Source organism: Eulemur rufifrons, chromosome 6 (genome assembly GCF_041146395.1).
Source record: "Eulemur rufifrons isolate Redbay chromosome 6, OSU_ERuf_1, whole genome shotgun sequence".
Classification (NCBI taxonomy): Eukaryota; Metazoa; Chordata; class Mammalia; order Primates; family Lemuridae; genus Eulemur; species Eulemur rufifrons.
This window is the reverse complement of record NC_090988.1, coordinates 55,021,384-55,038,800: the sequence shown is the minus strand read 5'-3', so window position 1 is coordinate 55,038,800 and position 17,417 is coordinate 55,021,384. Positions and strand designations below refer to the sequence as shown.

The window sequence follows — 17,417 nt, the reverse complement described above, 5'->3', positions numbered from 1 at the left end:
TCAAAAGACTCGTTGCCCAATGAATAACAGGGTGGGCCTAGAGTGGCGGCCTCGTCTGCCAATGCGCAGACAGCGAGGGCGGGGCGGCCAGAGCGAGCCTCTGACGGTGGGCGGCGTGTGACGCAGTCGGGCCCTCTCCGCGCTGCGCCCGAAGCTGCGGTCGGTAGCGGTGGCGGCGGCGACGGTTTCGTGGGGGCCGCGCGCTGCTCTGTGAGCGGCGGGTGGCGGACGGGCCTGGGCCCTCGCTCCTGACACTTCCTCTTCCCCACCGCACCGCGGTAAGTCGGGAGCCGGAGCGGCGTCGGCGGCCGCGAACCGGCAGGCTCCTCCTCCCCAAAGGGCGGGCGGATGCGCGGGGCATCCCAGGCCCTCTTAGCTCCGAAGTCTCGCGCCCTGGCGCGCACCTTCTGGCCTGAGGGAGGGGTGGAACCCACGACCCTGCGGCCCGAGGCTTGGCTCTTTTGGCTCTGGGAGGGAATCGACGTCGGTGGGGTCTAGGCCCAGGGTTTCCACTTGAAGCCCGCGCTGAGGGAGCGTCCATCTGTACTCATTCATTCGTTCAGCGGTGAATAGGAGCCCACGGTGGGCCTGCTTTTTCGGGGGCAGCTCCTTAAGACCCTGAATACGGTCTCCGCAGTTCCTTGACCGTCGTGCGGGATGGGCTTTATTTGCCAGGGTTTTTCCCTAAGGGAAATGGGCAGCCCCAGGGTTAGAGTGCGCGAGTCGGAAGTTTGTTAGCTTTTTAAGATAAAACCTGAGAATTTGGGTCGGTTCAGTGGAGTAAAAGGTTCTTTGCTTTTCTCTGACGTGTTCCATGTAAAGCCAGATGAAGAGAAAGATTGGGTTTCTGGATAACTGTTGCCATAAGGACCTAAAAATGAAGTCAGGTTTCATGGATGGAGAAACCAAGGCCCGGAGTAAGAGACAGGATTAGCCGGTGCCAGATAGCCTGACTCAAGTCTAGAAATTTTTCTATTACTCCACCCTCCCTGAATGTTTTAGTCTCCCATTATTAAGGATTCCCTTTGAGGCGTCGGTGGGGCGGGTACATTTGGTAGTTAGAGTAGATTTAGTCTTCAATAGCGTTTCTGATTTAGTTGCTACCAGCTCAGGGTAAGGTAGAACCTTCATTAGTGGTACCCTAACCTAAACGTCAAGAACTAAACTTTACTTAAAAGTCGATTAAAGAATGTCAGTGATGTTGTGTATTGAAACAAATCAATACAAATACAAGTCATTGGCTAGTTTCCCTTTCTAAATCTGAATTTTGACTTGTGTCTGCTACTGGGAGGAAAATCCAGTTAGTAACCTACAAAAGTACTGGAATGGAAAGCAGGAAACATCCACAATATTTTAGAAAGCTAGACAGCCGTCACTTTGTAGTTGCACCTTGGAACTCAGGGCTCCTCTCAGGTACAGAATTCAAGGTGAAGTTTTGTAGTAGATGAGGAAATTAAACTGAGATACAGAATTGAAAGTGAAGTTTTGTAGTAGATAAGGTGAGGAAATTAAACTCTGTTTTGGAGGAAAAAGCCAACTGGAAGAAAGAAAAGATAATCATTTCCCTGTGACAATCATAAATTTGGAAAGAAACATTAGAACTGGGTGACAGTATGTTTATTTGGTGGGAGAAGGTAGGATATTTAAAAAGCAAAATCAGAGGTTGGACAGGATGGAAGTACTGGGAAATAAAATTATTTTTTGACTTTACATTAAGATTTGATGAAACTGAATTAGTTGCCACATGAGATTGTCACTCTGCTCTTATTTAGATGACATAGCATACACTGAAAACTAGTAGTCCAGAAGAGACCTGTAGTCTAAATAGTAAAACGTGAACAGGGTATGTTTTCTGTGACATTTTCTCAGTTCAAGCATCCCGCTCTTCTGAGAAGCCTTTCTTGGCATTCTCTACCCTGCAAGCTTCCATAACACTTACTTGACACTTCTATTTATAGCACATATCATTTTGTATTTTAGCTATTGGTATTTTTATTAGACTGTGGTAAAATATTTTTGTCTTATCTTTGTAGTCAGATTGCTTGGCATGTAGTAGGCCCTCAGGTAAGTGTGTTTGTTTGAATGAATAAACAAATATGGAAGAGTAAAACCTAAAAATAGTCAATGAAGAGTCTGGGTATTGGTGAGCTCCCAAAATATGGGGCCCAAATAAGGGGACCCATGCTGTTTGTATGTTACATGGTACTTTGGTACCTGATTTTATTCATGTCTTTTAGCTCCCAGATAACTAAGAGCAAGTAGAATTTTCAGGAAACCAAATTCACAGCTTGGAAAAAATTGGTTATATTATTTTATTGTAATATTTATGTGGTGGCAATTAATCTAGGAAGTAAAGGATACTAATACTGATGTTTAATTTCCAATAAAGAGACCATATGTTAATTATGAAATTTGCTGAAAGGTTGGGGAATTAATAAATTTAGAGATTTAACAATAAGTATTAGAGGCAAGGTAGGTAAACATTTCCTGAGAATTTGGTGCATCCTTTGCAGTTGATCCTAAGTATTTGGCATAGTATGTTTCTAGAGCAAGATTTTTCAGCTTTGGCACTGTTGACACATTGTGCCAAATAATTCTTTATTGTGGGAGACTCTCTTGTGTGTTGTATGATGTTTAGCAGCATTCCTAGCCCCTACCCATTAGATATCCATAACACCTCCACCGCAGGTTGTAACAGTCAAGAATATCTCAAGAATATGTCAGAATTGCCCTGATTGAGACCATTGCTCTAGTGAAAACATTTCAAATGTTTTAGTAAAATCCTACTTTTTTCTTGCTTAGTGTTTGCTTGTAAAGTCAATTAATACATTGCATTTTGTTAAAATAAATTATCCATGGCCGGGTGCGGTGGCTCACACCTGTAATCCTAGCACTCCGGGAGGCCAAGGCGGGAGAATCGCTCAAGGTCAAGATTTCAAGACCAGCCTGAGCAAGAGCAAGACCTCATCTTTACCAAAAATACAAAAATTAGCCAGGTATGGTGGTGCGCACCTATAGTACCAGCTACTCTGGAGGCTAAGGCAGGAGGATCGCTTGAGCCCAGTAGTTTGAGGTTGCAGTGAACTGTGATGATACCACTCCACTCTACCCAGGGCAATAGAGTGAGCCTCTGTCTCAAACAAAAGAAAAAGAAAAAAAAAAAAAAAAGACATTGATTCAAAAAACAAACTCATGTTAACATAAATAATTTTATAAAACTACCTTTAAAATTTAGTGAGAAGTCTGGCTCAATAGAAGACCACTGTATGTACCGATCTTCTGTATTCAGAGGGGTGATATGGTTAAATCACTCAGCCTCCTACAGATATGCAGTTGGAAAAGGGAGGAGTATCTTAATATCCTTTTCAGATTGTAGTTATACTTCTTTGACACTACAACAGACCTTTTTTAAAGGTTTGTTACAATATGGAATCTGGAACCATGTCATTGAACTTTTGTACTGTGTTAAATTAAAATTCCTTGGTCTGTCATGCACTTTGGATCTTTACTCATGCATGATTTTATAACATCATGCATTAGTCATTTGGAAATTATTGGCTTACTGAGTTATGTAGATCTTCGAAATGCTGACTTTTTTTTTTTTTTTTTTTTAAGTAGAGATAGGGTCTTGCTCTGTCACTCAAGCTGGAACTCTTGGGCTCAGGCCATCCTCCTGTCTTAGCCTTCTGAGTATATGGGATTACTAATGTGAGCCACACTGTACCAGGGCCAGGATGATCTTAAACTCCTGGCGTTAGGCAATTCCCCAAAGTGTAGGGATTACAGGTGTGGTGGCAGACCTGGCCAACAAATGTAGTTAATATAATTGTTACTGTTTTGGTCCATCTCATCATATAAGTCTTTTTTATTTTATTTTATTTATTTATTTATTTTTTTCTTGCTGCTCATCATATAAGTCTTTGTAAGAATTGGGAAGTTGATGAGCTCATAGTGTCAAACACATTTGGAAAATACTAATTTTTGCATCAAATCTTAATAATAGTTTATTATTCATTCTTTGCACTAAAAATGGTGTTCTATGAAGAAAACACCTAATTCAGCTCTCAGAGAAATCACAAGTGTTAGAGGCCGGGCGTGGTGGCTCACGCTTGTAATCCTAGCATTCTGGGAGGCCGAAATGGGAGGATTTCTTGAGCTCAGGAGTTCAAGACCAGCCTGAGCAAGAGCGAGACCCCGTCTCTACTAAAAATAGAAAGCAACTATATAGACAGCTAAAAATATATATAGAAAAATTAGCCAGGCATGGTGGCGCATGCCTGTAGTCCCAGCTACTTTGGAGGCTGAGGCAGAAGGATTGCTTGAGCCCAGGAGTTTGAGGTTGCTGTGAGCTAGACTGATGCCATGGCACTCTAGCCTGGGCAACAGAGTGAGACTCTGTCTCAAAAAAAAAAAAAAAGACATCACAAGTGTTTTTCCTCAAGATAGCTCTTGTGTTTCAGTATGTAGAAGTGCTTTTGAGTATTTCCCATTTCATCCTAAAGAATAATCAGAGAGTATTAAAAATGTTCTTGACAGAAATGTTGAGAATTAATAAAATTAATAATTTTTATTGCTTTATCAGTGACACTTTTTTTTTTTTTTTTTTTTAAGAGACAGGGTCTTGCTCTGTCGCCCATGCTAGAGAGCAGGGGTGTGATCATATCTCACAGCAGCCTTGAACTCCTGAGCTCAAGCTATCTTACTGCCTCAGCCTCCCAAGTAGATAGGACTACAGGCATGTGCCACCACACCCAGCTAAATTAAAAAAAAAAAAAAAAAAAATTGTTTTTTTTTAGAGACCAGAGTCTCATTATGCCCAGGCTGGTCTCAAACTCTTGTCCTCAAGCAATTCTCCTGCCTCAGCCCCAAGGGTCGCTGGGATTTTAGGCCTGAGCTATAATGCCTGACTTGGGATTTGTTTGTTCCTGTTGTTTGCAGTGGTGCTTTATGGTTGTGATAAGTGGTCAGCATCATGACACTTATGTATTGAGAAAATAAATTATTATATATAGAGGTCTAGCTAGGCGTTGATTAATCAAGGTTTAGAGTGAGGGGAAATTATTACACTTTTCTAATTGAATGTATTGTAAAATACCCATTGAAAAACTAAACAAAAAGCTACTGTTTTTTTTGGGGGGGGGGCGGGGGGGACCCATACAAAGTGCCAAAAAAGCTACTCTTGAGGGGCTCCAGTGAGGCAACTTTGTTCTCCTTCCTAATAAATTTTTAGTGTAGGCTGTGTAATGCCTATTGTTCAAATGTAGAAATTGAGGTCTAAGAGATTAAATGTCATGAATTACTACAACTACACAGTAGCAAGTGGCAGTTTTTTTTTCTCTTTTTTAAACTTTTGAATAAATTTTAGATTTATAGAGAGTTGCAAAGATGCTAAGAGGCAGAGTTTTAAACACAGATTTCGTTCACTCCAAAGCTAATATACTCTTTTCACTATAAAATGATGAGTGTAGTGTTAAGGGGAAGAAAAAAATGCTGCTCAGAACTGTGAGGAAAGAGCTATATTAGATACTGTTATTAGAGTATTTAAAATTAATTTACACCCAATGAGCAAAGTCAAGACATTTTTTACCAGAGCAGCAAACAGCTCAAACACTCAAGTGACAGGTATAACAACAAATATATTGCATAACAGCTGGGAGTTTACGTAATTGGAGTTGGAAAGGAGGGGAAGGGAAGTGTTTATACTGGTAAGAGTCTACAGGGTCTAATCTGGGACAGTTTTGTGAAGCACGTGAGGTTTAAGCAACAATTTTTAGACAGGAATAAATGTTCTAACCAAGGGAATGGTTTGATCAAGGGATCTATCATAGGAAGGATACTGTAAAACAGTTAGAAGGTAGCAGATAGTTTTGTTCGAGTGTGATATTAGATAATTAAGACCAGGCTGATCTCTTCCTGGAATTCTACCCAGCCCTCCTTTCTCACCAGGGCAAAAATTAACAAATCATTAATGTGGATGATAATCCCTGTCTTTCCTACTACTTTTGTGAAGATTAGATGAGAGAATGTATGAAAAAGAGCTTTGTAAAGTTGAAAGTACTATACTAGTCCATTCATCTAACAAATATTTATTGTTTTTGCTGTTTTGCTGACTTTGGTACAAAGCAACTCAGTGAAATGGAAAGGAAAAATTATTTCCCATTTGTGTAACTTTCTAGAATTAGAGAGCAGTGAGCTGGAAATGTCTTTGAAAGCTTGCTTAGCCATTCAGATAGCACTCAAAGTTGGCACTTGCTTGGTTTTTACCACATTTCAGGGTTTGTCCACCATGTTTCTGGGTGGAAAACCAAATTTTATCATTGTATCCAGAGTTCACAAAGTTTACAAAAGTTGAATATATAAACCAGTACATCAGTTTGTAGAGCCTCAGTTGGGTCAGGGGAATATGTATACATGCCTATCCATTGCAGTACTAGATGTGTGTTATAAGACTACCTCTCATGTATCTGAGAGTCTGAATTATTAAATAGAAGATTGTTTTGAGCATGGAAAGCAGAATAAAATAAAGGGTAAAATTAAAGGTCTGTTTTTGTATAACACTATTTTATTTTTACTTATTTTTTTTCAAAATATGTCTTATACCAAAAAAAAAAAAAAAGTTGTAATGAGTATAAGTCCACAAAGGAAAAAAGGTTAAAGGTAAAGCTTTGTAGGAGATTTCATCTAGGCCGTGAGGGTGCCTCATAAATTGTCCTTACTCCATTAAAGTTATGTTTCTGGTGACTGGATGTTCCATATTTATCAGAGAAATGTCTTTCCCTGATAGTGCTGGATAAATACTGTCAAATTTTTGGTTTTTGGTTCCCCTTTTGTAGTAAATGCAAAGTCATTTCCTTTTAATTGTCAGTGTTCTTTCACTAGGAGGCTCTAGGCTCTGCACTCTAGGAGCACAGCTTCTAGCGTCAATAATAGCTTTGTGTGTTGGGCAAGTTGGTTCTTGTGCCTCAATTTCACCATTTGTAAAATAGAGATAAAAATACCTACTTCACTGGATTTTTAGGAGGTTCTTTTCTTTTCTTTCCTTTTTTTTTTTTTTTTTTTTTGAGACAGAGTATTGCTCCGTTTGCCCAGGCTAGAAGGCTAGAGCGCCATGGTGTCAGCCTAGATCACAGTAACCTCAAACCTCTGGGCTCAAGCGATGCTCCTGCTTCAGCCTCCTAAGTAGCTGGGACTACAGGTGCACACCACTAGGCCTGGCTAATTTTTTTCTATCTTTTAGTAGAGATAGGGGTCTCGCTTTTGCTCAGGGTGGTCTTGAATTCCTGAGCTCAAGCGATCCTCCCGCCTTGGCCTCCCAGAGTGCTAGGATTACAAGCATGAGCCACTCTCTGAGTTTTTAATGTGTGGGTCCTTTCTCTGATTATGTCAGCAGCCATAAAGTCAAAACCTAGTGGGACCAGGCTGTTGATGGAAATGAGTGATATTCAGTGGGTAATATGGTACTTTGGAAAGTGCGTGTTCTCACCAAAGGGAGGGAAAGAGTTGCTACTAAGCTCCAGCCTGTTACTGCCATGAAGTGACTACAGTCATAGTTTGCTTAATTATCGGATTTTTCATGAGAAGTCAAAAATCTGTTTTTTGCTATATTCCTATTTTAAGTGTTATACCAACTAGTTTAAAATATACATACGTATACATAAACATTTGTCCGTGCACACATAATTATGTGTGTACATGTAGAATATACCATATGTATACAGTGGGACAAGCAAAAAGTGCCTGCTGGTTGCATCCAGCCATTTTGTGATCTCTTCCTTTTTGCAACTTCTGAATTAAATGATAAATTCCACCAAGAATCATCTCTTTCGTGGCTTCCTTTTGTTGTGAGAATTAATCTAGCATAATTTTATTTTTAAGTTAGAATTTACTTCTAAAGTAATTTGATCATTCAGTCTGTTTTTAAAAAACACATTAGGCTGGGTGCGGTGTCTCACACCTGTAATCCTAGCACTCTGGGAGGCCGAGGATGGAAGATCGCTCAAGGTCAGGAGTTCGAGACCAGCCTGAGCAAGAGTGAGACCCTGTCTCTACTAAAAGTAGAAAAAAATTAGCCAGACAACTAAAAATATATAGGAAAAATTAGCTGGGCATGGTGGCGCATGCCTGTAGCCCCAGCTACTCGGGAGGCTGAGGCAGAAGGATTGCTTGAGCCCAGGAGTTTGAGGTTGCTGTGAGCTAGGCTGAAGCCACAGCACTCTAGCCTGGGCAACAGAGTGACACTCTGTCTCAAAAAAAAACAAAAAACACATTAGTGGTGATTGTCATTAAATTTTTCAGACCTTTTGTTAGGTTCTGGGATAGTAAATGATATTGCCTCTACCCCAGAGAAGTTCATTGTGTAGAGGGAGGGGCAGGGGGAGGGTTGGGGGAATTCAGAGGTTGAGTCCCGTGGTAAACAGACTCTGAATTGGAAATAGTCCTGCATAAGTCTTTTTTAGGAAATGTCTTGGGATCACTACCTGTAGGAGAGAAGAGAAGGACATTGTAACGGTCTGAGGGAGAAATTGAGTTGTGATATTGTCTTAATGAAGATGTCAGCCAATCCCATAGGAGTAGGAAGCTGGAATCACCCTTTGGAGTTATCCTGAATTGGGCCAAAGGGACCTGGTCTTTGGCCAAAGATATTGGTGGGCTGTCCTAGAAAGGGGTGAGACAACTCTTTTAAATAGTAGGAATTCTGAAGAGAACTGACAGCTAAGGGCTGTCTTCTGGTAGTACTTTCAGTAGCTGGTACAACAAATCTTCAGCCCTAAAGGAAGATCTGTGTAGTTGATGTTTCACAATGTCCAGTATAGGGATTCAGGGTCAATATAGATACATGCAAAGAAATTGTGATATACTATGGAAGCCCAGAGGAGTGACTAATTGCTAGAGGGAATTAGAGAAGGTTTATAGAAGAGACGCTATTTCAGCTAGGTTTTGAAGAATGAATTAGGAGGCTGTTTGGTCATTTTTCATTGAGTCAATGACATTTACAGAGAATAAGGAAAATGAATGATTTGTTTGAAGACCAATGGGTTAAATATATTAGCTATTTGATTTCTAGCAATTATAATAAAAATCATAAGGTGTTTTCTATAATATTGATTTGCTTCGTGGTAATAATTTTTAAGAAAACACTCATGCCAGTATAAAGTTTAGAGACTAAGCCAAGTTCATCCTTACCAGAACTAAGAAGATGGCTAAGTTTGAGTGAGAAGCTTTTTTCCATGAATGTAAATTGGGTTTGCTCCTTGCATTGTCCCTTGTTCTTGGGTCTGGAATAGATAAAATTCCTTAATATTACACTTTTTTTTTTTTGAGACAGAGTCTCACTTTGTTGCCCAGGCTAGAGTGCCATGGTGTCAGCCTGGCTCGCAGCAACCTCAAACTCCTGGGCTCCAGCAATCCTGCTGCCTCAGCCTCCCAGGCAGCTGGGCCTATAGGCATGTGCCACCATGCCCAGCTAATTTTTTTTATATATATATAATTTTTTAGTTGTCTAGCTAATTTCTTTCTATTTTTTTTTTTTTTTTAGTAGAGAAGGGGTCTTGCTCTTGCTCAGGCTGGTCTCAGAACTCCTGAGCTCAAAACGATCCACTGGCCTCAGCCTCCCAGAGAGCTAGGATTATAGGCGTGAGCCACCACGCCTGCCACCCCCCCCTTTTTTTTTTGAGACAGAGTCTCATTTTGTTGCCAGGGCTAGAGTGCCGTGGTGTCAGCCCAGCTCACAGCAACCTGAAACTCCTGGGCTCAACCTATCCTACTGCCTCAGCCTCCCAAGCAGCTGGAACTATAGGCATGCGCCACCATGCCTGGCTAATTTATATATATATATATATATATTGCTTTAGTTGTCCAGCTAATTTCTTTCTATTTTTTCTAGTAGAGACGGGGTCTCGCTCTTGCTCAGGCTGGTCTCGACCTCCTGAGCTCAAACTATCCGCCTGCCTCAGCTTCCCAGAGTGCTGGGATTACAGGCGTGGGCCACCGTGCCTGACCATTCCACATGTTTTTGCTTGTTGCTTATTATCTTCTTAGGATTGAAGGTGTCCATGGGAAGTTAGAATATAGGTTTAACTTTGACCTTGGGAAACTTGCAAAATAGCTTATGCTGTTTTCCCATCTGTAAAACACAAGTGGTGATACATACATAATACCAGCCTTTTAGGATTGTTGAAATAAATAATATGTAACAGAGCTTATAAACAGTGAAGTGTTTTCCAGGATATTTATTACTATTTTAAATCCCTTTGTGAAATATATGTGTGATGCTAGTTTCTGTGTTAGGATAAGATGATTAAAAATAAAATAATTTAACTGTTAGGAGCTATGGAACCTAATGTCTGTAGAATCTAGTGCCCCTGAGACCCAAATTAACACTAAAGTCTTCTATAACAACAGGTTTCACAGAGCAAAACTATGCTACTTGGTTTTTGAATTCTGACATGTCTGCTGTATAGAAGATGTCAGATTTACATGAACAGATTGCTATTCATGTGGGTGAATAAGAAAATACATGGCAAATTTAGCATGATAGCTGGATTATGACTGAAAGTTTTTGCCTTACTGATGATGGGTCAAAAATCCTAGTCAATGAATAGAGAAAAGTGGTTCTGGTAGGGACTATGACCCAAGACAGTATGAGAGATTACAGTAAAAATGAATTGACTGGTTGAGACATCTAACCCCTAGCACAATTGTCAATTGCGAATAAACTGTTGAAATACCAATGTAGGCAGATCCACAGAAGTCTAAACTTACGCTAAGCACTTCCAAGAATATTTCCCCTGGAAGGAGAGTCACCAGTTAATATGGTAAAGGCCTTGTCTGTCACTTGGTGACACCTGATAAATGGGAAAGCAGAAAACTTATAGCAAATCTTGTTACTGAAAGATAAATAATGATTACATAAAATATAGCTTTTAATTCTAAGGGCTTTAGAGTCATTTGAGCCTTTTCAAAAGCAAATGTCTGCATCCCAATCCTAGCATTTTGGTTCAGTGTTTCTAGAATAAGACCTGGGGGTTTGTATTTTGAAATCTTGCCAGTTAATTGCAATGTGACCCTCCAGAACCACTGCTTTCAGTGAGCTTTGTTTAATCAAAGGAGTTATTCAATTCCTGGATGTTAGGATAAAGAACTAAGTAATGAATTTTTTTTTTTCCTAGGGAATTTTAGGGGAGGGAATGTTGATTTCTATAAAGCATCATGTATGTAAGGGACAGCCTCATCTTTCCCACTGCTGCACAAGATGTTCGAGTGTTAAAGCAACCAGAAGTGCTAATGGGACACTAGAACATTGTGAGGAGCACTTCAAAATGTAATTTAATTATATTATATGAACAAGGCATGATTTTACTAGAAGAAAAAACCATTTATGTAGTAGAAAAATCATCACACCTGTCATAAATTCCTAAACATGATTGGCTATTTTCAGAATTTTTACATTAAAAGTAGTTTACTCATTATTTTTTTGTCTGATAACAGGCATTTTAAGTTTAAGGAAAATTTGTGAAGGGGGAAAGCTGCTGTTACATTTGAGTAAACTATACTGTTGATTTGTATTTATGCAAATTGAGGGGAGGGAAAACCAAACTTCCCTTTGTAGTTGTTAGAACAGTTTGTGAGTCCAGTTCATTAAATGACAAGGTGCATAGTTTGGATACTGAGATGAAATCATTTACCTGAAGTGAGGGGTTTTCATCAAAGGTTTTCTGGAATATTCTCAGATAAAGTAGAAGACAGATAAGTAGGGGACCATAAAGAATAGTCTTAGGAAGTAATCTCAAAGAGAATGTCAGGGCATCAGAATCTTTGGGATTTGGAGATGGAAGGAGGGGTATACATAATTTGCATTTACTGAGTATTTTATCTCCCAAAACTAGGGGAAAAAACATTTTACAATGCAAACTATAGAAAAATAAAGCCTGACAATAATTTTAGCGTTTCAGGTGGTTGAGAGAGCAGAATATGATTATCATTTTTGATGGGTATGATGCACAACCTCCCAGGTGGTTCATATCAGAATCTGGCCTAGTAGACCTGAAATCTTTACTAAAAGAGAGCTTAGGTTTCTTGGGGTTAAAAAAGGTTGAAAATATTGTTTTAAAGGGATGGTTGTTGATGGGATCTGAAGTTTAACTTCATATTATGGTGCTGTTTGGCTCAGGAACAGTGTAAATTAAAGGTCATTTTACAAGGTTTATTTAATCATACAGAATTTTAGAATATCGAATGGGAGAATGTGCGATAGTTTGAATAAGCCTAAATTTGTAAAATGGTAGATTTTCTGAAATAGTTACATTGCATTCTGTAGTCTTTAAAAAGAGTGATAATTTTTTCTTCTTTTCAGCTTTCTGAAACAAAGACTCATTTTCAAGATGTTTAATAAATCATTTGGAACACCCTTTGGGGGTGGTACAGGAGGCTTTGGCACAACTTCAACATTTGGGCAAAGTAAGTTTTTTAAAAGAACAAAAGAGGGGAAACATCTTAATTAACCTGTTCTTATTGAGATCAAATACACTCTGATAGCTTTAGATAGGAATTTTATTCCTACTTAAGTCCTTATAACAAAGACTCTTGAAAAAATGACCAGGATAAGATCTTGTTAAAATTTTTTTTTTTTTTTTTTTGGTGGTTAAATTTTTTTAAGAAAATAGAAATAAGTTCTGAGTTTTCATGGCTTTCTGATCATCAATAGAAGATACTTAAAATATTTGTATTATTTGTTTCTTTTAACAGAAAGTTACTGATTTTTAGACCAGAAAATAATTCTTTTAATGTTGAAATCCAAAATGCAATTATTGAATAATTGCCCTGGGATTTGCCCTTTGAACAAGATGTGATATTCAGGAATAGAAATGTTAAAATGTCAAGGTTCCTAATCCCTACCTGCCCTCCTGAGATGTCTGTCTCCTCCCGCCTGGTATTATACATGATATTAGTTGCTTATAGCAACCATTATTGACTTTTAACCTTTTTGTTAAAAAATTTTTTTTTTTTTGAGACAGGGTCTCACTCTGTCACCCTGGGTAGAGTGCAGTGGCGTCATCCTAGTTCAGTGCATCCTAGCACCTATTTCCCATCATTGAACTGTGGAATTATAATCTCTGGGGTTGGAACCTGAACATAAGCATTTTGAAAAAGCTTCCTAGGTCATTCTGATATTCTCCCTTAATGAAAGACCATTCATCTCAGTGACTGTGGAGTATAACAATGTCTGGAGATAATTTTAGTACTTTAATCTTGGTGATTTTACTTTTATTTGTAGCTCATAGTCACTTGTTACCCTGGCACTCTTTTTTTGTTTTTTAAACTCCTCAACATCTATAACTTTTATTGAAAGTTCACACCTTTGACTTCAAGTTTTCATACTTCCCTTGGGGACAAAGAATAAAATATTTGTGGCTTGATTTTTACTCTGTTAAGTAATACACTGATGGAATCTATTTTTATCTTATTTTTATTTTTTAGAGACAAGGTCTCACTCTGTTTCCCAGGCTGAAGTGCAGTGGCGAGATCATAGCTCACTGCAACCTTGAGCTGCTGGGCTCAAGTGGTCTTCCTGCCTCACTCTCCCGAGTAGCTGGGACTACAGCCACATGCCACCACACCTGGCTGATTTTTTAAATTTTTTGTAGAGATAGGGTCTCCCTATGCTGCCCAGGCTGATCTCAAACTCCTGGCCTCAAGTGATCCTTCTGCCTTGGCTTCCCAGAGTGCTGGGATTACAGGGCTAAGCCACTGCGCCTGGCTTCGAATGGAGTTTTGAACAGAACTTTTCAAATTAGACTAGTGGTTCTATTCAAATGCAAAATATTAAGACATATTAAAACCCTTTTCATTCGGTCACCTGATTCAGATTTTATTCTAAATTCAAATTTACCCTGGATTATGCTTTTTCAGATACTGGCTTTGGCACTACTAGTGGAGGGGCATTTGGAACATCTGCATTTGGTTCTAGCAATAATACTGGAGGCCTGTTTGGAAATACACAGACTAAACCAGGTAAGGGCTTTATTTGGAATACTGCTGGTTTATTTGTAGCTGGCAGGGACTTTACTAAGTGGCTCTGATTTATTTAACTTTTTTTCTCCCACTGTCTATTTCCTCAGGAGGATTATTTGGTACCAATTCATTTAGTCAGCCAGCTACCTCCACAAGCACTGGCTTTGGCTTTGGTACATCAACAGGAACATCAAATAGCTTGTTTGGAACCGCAAGCACAGGGACCAGTCTTTTCTCATCCCAAAATAATGCCTTTGCACAGAATAAACCAACTGGCTTTGGGAGTAAGTAGGACATCACTGGACTTCTGCATCTAATAATTTGGTTTGCTTATTGAGTGTTTTGTCTTTTCTTTTATTGCTTATATTCACCCACATCCTTTTCCTACCAATGACAAAAACATGGGAAGAGGAAAATTTCAAAATGTATTGAAAAGTTTAATTAGGCTAGAAAGGAGGAGGATATGTACATCTGATATGTACATCTTTCTAAGGGTAGAAATCTGAGAAGCACTAGTATTTAAAAGATACGTAGAGGAAGAGTTGCCTGATATAGAATGGCCAGAGGTAGGATGAAAAGCCAGGTCAGTAGTGGGTTTTTTTTGTTTGTATGTTCTGTGGTTTTGTGTTTTTTTTTTTGTTTTTTTTTTTTTGAGGCAGACTCTTGCTCTAGCACCTGGGCTAGAGTGCAGTGGCATCATCATAGCTCACTGCAACCTTAAACTCTTGGGGTCAAATGATCCTCCTACTTCTGCCTCCCACACACCTGGGACTACAGGCACATGCCACCATTAGCCCAGCTAATTGTTTGATTTTTTTTTTTTGTAGAGATGGGAATCTCACTATGTTGCTTAGTCTAGTCTCGAACTCTAGGCCTCAAAGCAATCCTCTCGTCTCAGCCTCCCAGAGTACTAAGATTACCGGCGTGAGCTACTGCACTTAGCCCCAGAGTAGTGTTTTTGGTGTTAAGACAGGAGAATTTCAAGGAAGAATGTGTTATAGTCAATAGTATTGTGCTGCAGAAGAACCTTCTTGGCTTCTGTTTTACATTTGGTATGAAGAGTCTAGGGCAGGAATGACAAATACTGGACATGACATGGTTACTCCTCCATTACTTGTCCAAGGCAGATGTTTTAAATTGATGGCTTCTTTCTCCTTAAGTCCAGATGTGACCTGGGGCTTCTTCTCTACACAGTAGTGTACTTTTGAGGCAACCACTACTAGTTGATCAGTAGTGCCTTATGGGGTGATGCCATTTCTGGCACAAGAGTATGGCAGAATGAGTACTTAGCCAACTATCACTATTTTCTAGAGAGAGAGAGTTGTTTGTGGGATGTTGAAATATTTAACTATGACAATATAAAATGTAATCTAAAGTGCTAATTCAACAGAGATATGCCTGCTTATTTTAACTTACATATTAGGACATTTTTAAAAAGAAGTAATAGCAGTTTGCCAGTGAGAAATCACAATTCTTTTAACTTGGTAATTAGGATGTCACTTAATATTAAATATTGGCAGATAAATTTTTATTGCTTACTGATGTTTGTATCATGATACATAATCTATATAACTTTGGAAGTAGCATCTCATATTTTGAGAAATAGTATTCCTTAGTAACAGTTAAATTCACTTGTACGTAATGTGTAAAAACTCAGCTTTTTGGAAAAGTAAGGAAATCAGAAAATCTGCTATTTATTAGTTTCTATAAAATGACTGACAATGCCTACTAATTTTTTTAAGTGATTTTTTTTGGGTGAAATTTTATATTAAGCTATGTTTGATTTCTCTAATAGGACTACTTGTATATTCTAAACTTTTTTGTTATGTGCGGATAAATTAATAATTTATGTAAATAAAACATACTGTGACCCTTGTTAAAGTTTCTTGTAGCAAGGTGTTTTCAGAAAGACAAGTTCATTCAGCATCTACTCTTACTAAGAAAAGGAGGAATGAGATGAAATTTATGATGAAACAAAGTAATATTTCTTTTTAACTTGCCTCTTTAGTACACCCAAGAAGGGCTTCATGGATGCTTAGCTGACTAACACATTCAGAATTTATTTCACTGGAAAGTTGTGAGCCTGGAAGTTTGTGTGTGTGTGTGTGTATAAAATATCTGTTATGTGTGTCTGTATAAAATAATATTTGGTAAGGATATTTTAAATGATAAAATGCTTGAGATGTGAAAATATTATTGCTGTAGTGGCACAGCCAATTCCAAGATATCTTATAGATTCTTAAATTTTTTAAATTGCCATCTCATTTTTCTAATTTTTAGATTTTGGAACTAGTACTAGCAGTGGAGGACTCTTTGGAACTACAAATACCACTTCTAATCCTTTTGGCAGCACATCTGGCTCCCTCTTTGGGCCAAGTAGTTTTACAGCTGCTCCTACTGGGACTACTATTAAATTTAACGTATGTATTTTCTTCCAGTCTTTGTGTAGTATGTTTCTTTCCCATTTGTGTATTTCTTTGCAGGATAAATTGTGAAATTGCCTCTTTCCAGCCTAGTTCAACTCTTCCTGAAAGATATGTTAAAAACAAAATCGGTAAATAGTTGTGTAGTAAACAGGAGAAGTTGTGAAACAAATCTAGATTATGAGATATATATGAATTATGGTCACCCCAATCAAATGTGACTATAATAAGCTAGTATAAGGTAGAATTTGAATTTACTGTGTTAATGTGGCTTCTGAATGGTCAACTATTCTTTATAGAAATAAAGAGTAAGGGACAATCTATAGAAAAATTATTGGCCTCTTTAAGGAGGAGATATGTGGAATAACTCATCCATATTGTGTAGCAGTTGAAAAATAAAACTTTCGTTGATGAAATGGCACAATGGGGCAATAGAATGTTGTGCTTTGTTTTTTTTTATTCAGGGTTAGGTAGAGGGTTTGAGTAGAGGATTTTGTTTACAAAAATATGTGGAATACCACCTAATATATGGAATACCACCTATTGTAAATGGTTGAGGGATGCTTAGGGTAGGAATGGAGGTACAATTAGCCTAATGGAAATCTCTTGCGGAAATAAAGCTTCCTGTTAAAACTTACTCTGGAAAATGAAGAATTTCTTAGGTAAGGTGGTTAATTTATAATACTTAATTTAGAGTCCTGAATTTAAAGTTAAATATAAACGATAGTGAAAAATACTGTGTGTTGCCCCTTGGAAAGTACATTAGTTGAGAAAAATGACAATTGAAGTAGGAATTTTTCGTTACTTATTGTGCCTTTTTCCTCATAAGGCTGCAGGGAATAAAACAGGCTTTTGTATTTCTTAAATGCAGCAACAGTTATAAAGTAGACACTTCAGGGCAGAATAGGAAGTAGTATTAATACTTAGATACAGAGGTTTCAACATGTATGTTGGGTAAATTGGGTAAGCTTTCCTTATGCATGT

At 38.5% G+C, this 17,417-nt stretch overlaps 1 protein-coding gene across 9 annotated transcripts in view; it reads left to right on the top strand.

Moving 5' to 3' along the window:
- The first annotated feature begins 122 nt into the window (after positions 1 to 122).
- NUP98 (nucleoporin 98 and 96 precursor) overlaps positions 123 to 17,417 on the top strand; it is a 106,760-nt gene continuing 89,465 nt past the window's right edge. For 7 of the 9 annotated variants that reach the window (XR_011233699.1, XM_069471078.1, XM_069471077.1 and 4 more), the window contains exons 1-5: positions 123 to 278; positions 12,353 to 12,456; positions 13,909 to 14,010; positions 14,118 to 14,294; positions 16,291 to 16,430. Coding sequence is in view for 7 of the 9 variants with exons in the window: in XM_069471078.1 (XP_069327179.1) it covers positions 12,381 to 12,456; positions 13,909 to 14,010; positions 14,118 to 14,294; positions 16,291 to 16,430 (495 nt within the window). In the remaining 2 variants the exon portion in view is untranslated. Of the gene's footprint in view, positions 279 to 2,974; positions 2,997 to 12,352; positions 12,457 to 13,908; positions 14,011 to 14,117; positions 14,295 to 16,290; positions 16,431 to 17,417 lie in introns of those variants that run through there. The other 2 variants (XR_011233698.1, XM_069471074.1) reach the window with 2 other exon arrangements.